General features: G+C 36.6%; 1 protein-coding gene across 1 annotated transcript; it reads left to right on the top strand.

Annotated features, from left to right (window-relative positions):
• The first annotated feature begins 251 nt into the window (after nucleotides 1-251).
• LOC110706806 (putative F-box protein At1g49610) lies at nucleotides 252-4,791 on the top strand. The gene is made up of 3 exons (XM_021884755.1): nucleotides 252-1,577; nucleotides 2,248-2,418; nucleotides 4,362-4,791. The coding sequence occupies exons 1-3, from the start codon at nucleotides 579-581 to the stop codon at nucleotides 4,740-4,742; spliced, it is 1,551 nt and encodes a 516-aa protein (XP_021740447.1). The 5' UTR covers nucleotides 252-578; the 3' UTR covers nucleotides 4,743-4,791.
• Nucleotides 4,792-6,348: the final 1,557 nt, after the last annotated feature.

The following is a 6,348-nucleotide window of genomic DNA, read 5'->3' as shown; positions in this document are numbered from 1 at the left end:
TGATTTTTGGTGGGTTTATGGGTGGTTTCGGTGATTTTCGGCGGGTTTGTGGGTGGTTTTGGTGATTTTCGTGGGTTTGTGGGTGGTTTCAATGGTGTCGGTGTTGATGGGTGATCTAAACGGCGTCGAGGGTTTCGGTGTTTTTAGTCGTTCGGTGGTCTGGGTTTAGGGGGTTTCGGTGGTGTCGGTGGTCTGGGTTTGGGGGTTTTGGTGGTGGTGGTGGTGGTAGTGGTCTGGGTTTGGGGGTTTCGGTGGTGGCGGTGGTGGTGGCCTGGTCACCTGGTGAGTGGCTTGGGCTCTTATTTAATCATGTTTATTTTATCTCTCTCTTTCTTAATCACATACCCTTTCATCCCATAATCACCATTATGAAATTTTGACTTTGGATCCGTGTTGTACCTCAAAGTTACAACTAAAACTTAACGGAGGTAGTATTTTAATTCAAAAAAAAAAAAAAAAATTTGAAAATGAAAAAATAAAGTGACATTTGCAAGTATTATTCAGTTGACTCAAGTAGAAGACATTGACTTAAAGAATACAACCAACAATTTCGGCGGACAACTTAACTGGTTTTCCAAATGGAAGGCGACAAATCAATTTCCGGCGAATCATACGGCGGCGATTCAACCTCACGCGCCAAACAACTCAAACCTACTCGTGATCGACTCAGCGATTTACCCGATTTAGCACTCACTCACATTCTCTCTCACTTGTTCGTCGAAGAAGCAGCAAGAACTACCGTTTTATCGAAACGTTTCAACTCAATATGGAACTCAGTTTCCGTACTCAATTTTTCCGACGAGAATTCCGGCAAAGTTGGTAAATTTTTCATCAGTTTTGTTGATATTGCACTTCAGCTGCATCGTCGCCGAGAAATCGAGAGATTTTCCGTCAAATTTGGGTATGATTTCATGTTTTCGAGTTCTGTTGATGATTGGGTTGAATTTGCTGTTAAAAAGCAGGTTAAATTTCTGTGTTTGGATTTAATTCAGAGACGTAGTAGTAATCGGCTTCAAATTCCGATTATTGAGTATAAATTGCCTGAAATTCTGTACAATTATAAGAATTTGGTTGAATTGGTTACTAATGCTTGTAAGATTTCGACTGAGGGGTTGATTAATTGGGGTTCATTGAAGTTATTGAGTGTGTCGAAAACAAAGATGAATGAGGAATTGATTTCTAGGGTTTTGAGTGGGTGTCCTGTGTTAGAGACATTGGAGTTGAGGGAATGGAGTGGTTTTGATAAGCTGAAGATTGAATCAAGTAGTTTGAGGGTGTTGAGGATTGTTGAGGAGCAACGTCCGAATTATGTTGTACAACCTGAAGATAATTGCTTCTTGGAGGTTTCGGGTCCGAATCTTGTGTCCTTGGAAGTTTCGGGTTCTTTGTATAGGACCAAACTTCGGTTGAGTGATGTAGGGTGTTTGTCTAATGCTATGATGAATTTCGAGATTATGCCTCAGAGGCGTGGTTCTACAAATTCTCGGTTTGCTGTGAGGGATCAAGATATTGTAAGGGAAGTCCTTGAGAGTCTTTGCTTAGTAAAGGCATTGACGATTGGCGGATGCTGCATTAAGGTATCATCCTTTCTGTCATGCTTCTCTTAGCATTATTGGTAGATCTTTAGATGTTATTATAGCTACAAACCATCTATGTTGATGTAGTATTCTTCTAGGAAATTTTTCTGTATCAATGTTGACTCTTTTTGACAATAAGATGTTCCCTGAAGATGGTATGGTCAAGTGTGTTAGGCATGGAATGCTAAACTCCTGAATTCTGGACTATGAAGCATGATGTAACTTTTCTATAATAAACTTGTAATTTTTGTCATGTTGAAGTGTAGGAAGTCATTACTACGGAATGCCTGTTTCTGAACTTTATAGATGAACATCAGGCTAGTTTGAAATACAGTATGCATATGTTTCATTCACTTTAATAAGCATGCACTGTTCTTCCTCCCTATTTCACTTTCCAGACGAAGCCTTTCCTCTTACCGTAAATGAATAATATTGCAGCTAAAACTATTTGTATGAAAAGATAAAATGCAAAATGAAACCCAGAGCAATGTCCTGTTTTTTCAGGGTTTTATGACTTTATCTCCATTGGTGTGCATATCTTGGCCTGCAACTTTGATGTGTTGGATCCATGTATATAATGTTTCTTGTTCTCTTTCTTGGTGGCTTGCATTTGTTATTATAACCAAATGCTGATTATATTAACTGATTGTTGTATACTTGTATGTACTAGGCTGTATCTACATGTGAGGCTTACAACCTATCATCTCCTTGGTCAGAACGACAAAGTTTAACTCTGTGCATACATATACGCAAATGGGATCATCTTGGAATAGTTAGCCTACTACACAGTTCTCCTTGTTTGGAGACTTTAGCCGTCAGACTCTCTTATTGTTCTGATACGGTAAGTTACTTGTACCCTTCAATTGTTTCTTTAATTTTACCGAGAAGTGATCACTTGGTTCTGTAAGTTCTGAGGCAATAATATCACTTCTTAAGCTAAGAGCTCTATGGAATCTTGAGTTTGTTATATGCTGAAATGTTATGTAAAGATAAAGCATAAACTATAATAATACCAAAATTCAAAGCTCATATATGTACAGAAATGGGTATAAACACCAAATCAACCAAATAATTGGTTCACAGATACCTTGTTCCTATATACTCCCTCCGTGTTTAAATAAATGAAACGTTTTCCTTTTGCGGCCGTTAATGAAACGTTTACTTTTTTAGTAACTACTCTCTATTTTTTAATAATATAAAATTTTCTCTACTTTTTAATAATATTCTACTAACTAATGGTCCTTACAAAACCCCTTACTTTCTTCTCTCTCCTCAACTTATAACCCATTACCTATTATTTTAATAAATTCAACTAACCTTCCTAAAACTCCGTGAAAGTCAAAATGTTTCATTTATTTAAACACAGAGGGAGTAATATCGGAACTTCTAAGCTTTCCACCTTTAGGAAGGGTTGGTATAGGAATGTCAGGAACACACATCATGTGAAACTGTCTCAGACTAATAATTTTTATGCATTTCATTAGGCATTAGCACTAGCTGTACAAACCTTCTCTCTTACACTATAGCATTATATTCCATATGTTTATGTGGCCATATTTGATACTTGGAAGATGTGGGTTTTTTTTTTTACACTGCACCCCCAAAATATTGCTTGTTTACTATGAGACTAAATGAGGAACTTCCATAGAGGAAACACCTTTGTTTTAAATATAATTTATTTATGTTGTCCATTTCTTACGTTTATTTTTTTGCCATTAAAAGTAAGCCCTTAATTGGTAACATATTCAAGTCTTATTCCATCTATCCAACAGTGACTTTGGTAAAGTGTTAATGGTGAACACAACCCTTGAGCTGGCCACTAAGGTTGTAAGACCCTCTGAAATTTCCACACTTTCCAGAGCTCCTGTCAGTAGAAGTTTTCTACATATATCTTTCATGAAGTTGAAGAGAAGATACTGCATAGAGAAAAAATATATATATATATCGGTTGTGATTGATTGTAATGTGTTTGCATGTTCAGTATCCTGTGCTTTGTCAACCTAAGGTTGGCATTGGCTGATACTCTGATATTCACTTTCATTACCCCCCCCCCCCCAAAGAAAAAAAAAAAAAAGAAAAAAGAAAAAACTCAAATGTTGAAAGGGAAATATCCCACATGAATAGCCATGAAACTGACAGATATTTTGCTCCATATTCTCCTCCACACCTTCAAAATACAATCTGCTTTTACTAAGATTTTCAAAAGCATGCTTTATGTGGGCTGACTTCACCTTTTGCAGACAATAAGAGATCTTCAGGAAAGTTGAGGTGTTTGATTTTTTTTACTTTTCAAGGTAAAGATGATCCAAGTGACTATTGAAACATGGGATTAATTTTCAATTGCTCAAATGGATTTGAAAAACACAAATATTGCATTACCCAAACCATGAACTCATATCTGTTAAGTAATCTGCAAATCATCTTTTGACCTTCTATTGTTCAAGTTTCAAACCCTTGGCAATCAATTGGAAAGAGGAAAGTGGATTGTATCCATATAATCCATTGATAAAGTTTGCTATTCCAAATTCAAAGTCGTTTCCTCAAAGCATGGAAAAGGTGATTTAGTATTGTGATGCCAAAATGGCTATGTTGTGATTGTGTTATGACGGTTTCATTATGTGAGCCAAATAATGCAGTAATCCATTAGTGCAAGTAGAAGAGTGCATAGCAGTAAGCTACTTTTTCTTGGAATTGGACTCCTTTAGTTACCTAAGTGGGGTGACTCAGTTACCTTGTGACTTTCTGTTTTGGTTAAGATCCTAATGCCATGGGTGTTAATTGCAGTGTGCTTTGGAGCATTCCTTTTCCAACAATCGTGACGAGGAATACTATTGGAAGTCATGGAGTACAATTTCCAAATGCCCCCTTCAGCATCTTAAGACAGTCAAGGTCATTGGTTTCCATGAATCATGCACATCAATGAAGCCCCTGTTTCAGTTTCTGGAGTTTTTGCTTCGAAACTCTAGTGCTCTTCTAGAGATTGCTATTCAAGCATCAAGATATGTGACACAGGGGACAGTAGATGAGGCTCTAAAGCTTCTTGATGTTCCCACAGCCTCCCCCGATGTGGTAGTGCACTACGAACCCTCTCATCTTTGGGTGGATCCCCTCTACGTGTACCAAAAGTTAACTCTTGTAAGCTGCCCTGAAGAAGTGGCATGTTAAGAATTCATAATGTAAATATTTTAAGCTTTATAAATTATCTACTTTCAGATATCCTTGCCTGATCTTCTATTGTATTTTATAGCTTTTTTCAATGTAAAGCATGGAAGAGCATGACTACGTTTTCTAAACGGAACATATGGTCGGTATGATCAACTAGGTACTCTTCGATTCACTACATTAAGTTACGATATATAAATGTCTCCCAGCTTCTAAAAGCATGTGGTTCATATCAGGGCCAGGCAGCCGAGTTTTTACCAGTTCAGGGCTAACTACTGAACAGTGGCACTGGGTCTTCCTCCTACACGCGCACACTAAACCATCTCACTCTAGCAGTCACTGTCAAACATTTTCATCAATCGTTCGTTCTAACAGTCTCAGTGTCTCACAGTCCAAATAGATTTTTTCCGACCAGTCGAAAAACTTATCTTAAAAAATTTCACTACATTCGACTGCTTACAAATCTGGTTTTAACATGCACTCTATATCAATATCATTTAATAGGTTGCTTTATTTAATCAAATGTCAGCACTGCATCATGTTGAGGTAGCAACTTTATTTTTCTTATTAAACAAAAAAATTTGTAGTCGTTTGGGTATGATTTTTTTTATTAAGAGCTAATAAAATTTTGTATTTGTATAAATATTCTTGTTTTAAACTTATCTATATGCAACATAATTAACTGAACAATTGCTGAAATTTCTCGATGTTGACTTAATAAACAAATACTTCGTACTGCGTACACAACTCCCCGTGCTTTCCCTTGACCCAATTTTAGCGGAATGAGGAGCATTATATTATGTCCCTTCCAAAAAAAAAAAAAAAAAAAAGGAGCATTATATTATGTTATTCATGTGAAATTGAAATGAATAATTGCTAACTGAATAGTATAAATAATAGAGGGACATTAGGAGTTCTAATATCATTCCATCCTCCAATAACTCAATTACAGTTGGATAATCTACAAAATTAACTTTAATGGAGAAGCTTTCTCTTTCATCTATTTCTAAGCTGGATTTGCTCTTAGCATTTCTGGTGCTGATTATGTCAGGTATCGTTTTCAAATTTTAGTTTTCATTTAACTTCCTACTTCCTCCATTTCTTTGACTAGTTACATAATTACCACCTTAATAAATTCATCTGTAAGAATATAAAAAATAGTCCGATTTTGTTAGGTTTATTGTTGTTACTCTAACAAGTTAGCGGATCACTCAAACTAAAACCATTATGTCGTTGCAAGAGATGATTTTATGGAATAAAAAAGGCATTAACATGCACATCGTATATCAATCAGTATATAAGTTTAATTGCATGATAATTGTATCGTTAGTTATTAATGCTTATAAATTATACATACGTAAGCATGTACCATGTATGGTATATACAGAGCCAACGCTGGGTCAAATTATCAAATGCTCAACAAATGGTTGGCCGTGTCTAATAAACTGGCAATGCTGTTCTAATTACTGCTGTTGGCCTGAATCTGATGCCGATCTTGGGTGGGCACTCTGTGCGGATAGTCCATGAGACCCGACTCAACAGAGATGTACGGCTCAATATCAGCCGGCTGCAAAGTGATGTACTCCGATCAAGCTATGCTGTTTTATGC

This window comes from Chenopodium quinoa, unplaced genomic scaffold, assembly GCF_001683475.1.
Source record: "Chenopodium quinoa cultivar QQ74 unplaced genomic scaffold, ASM168347v1, whole genome shotgun sequence".
NCBI classification, from domain to species: domain Eukaryota; kingdom Viridiplantae; phylum Streptophyta; class Magnoliopsida; order Caryophyllales; family Amaranthaceae; genus Chenopodium; species Chenopodium quinoa.
This window is presented reverse-complemented; position numbering and strand designations above follow the sequence as displayed.

Bases quoted from the DNA above. Each gene is read 5' to 3' on its own strand.
- LOC110706806 (XM_021884755.1), top strand. From the start codon at position 579: ATGGAAGGCGACAAATCAATTTCCGGCGAATCATACGGCGGCGATTCA. The intron at 1,578-2,247 runs GTATCATCCTTT...TGTATGTACTAG, and splicing joins TTGGCGGATGCTGCATTAAG to GCTGTATCTACATGTGAGGC. The intron at 2,419-4,361 runs GTAAGTTACTTG...TGTTAATTGCAG, and splicing joins TCTCTTATTGTTCTGATACG to TGTGCTTTGGAGCATTCCTT.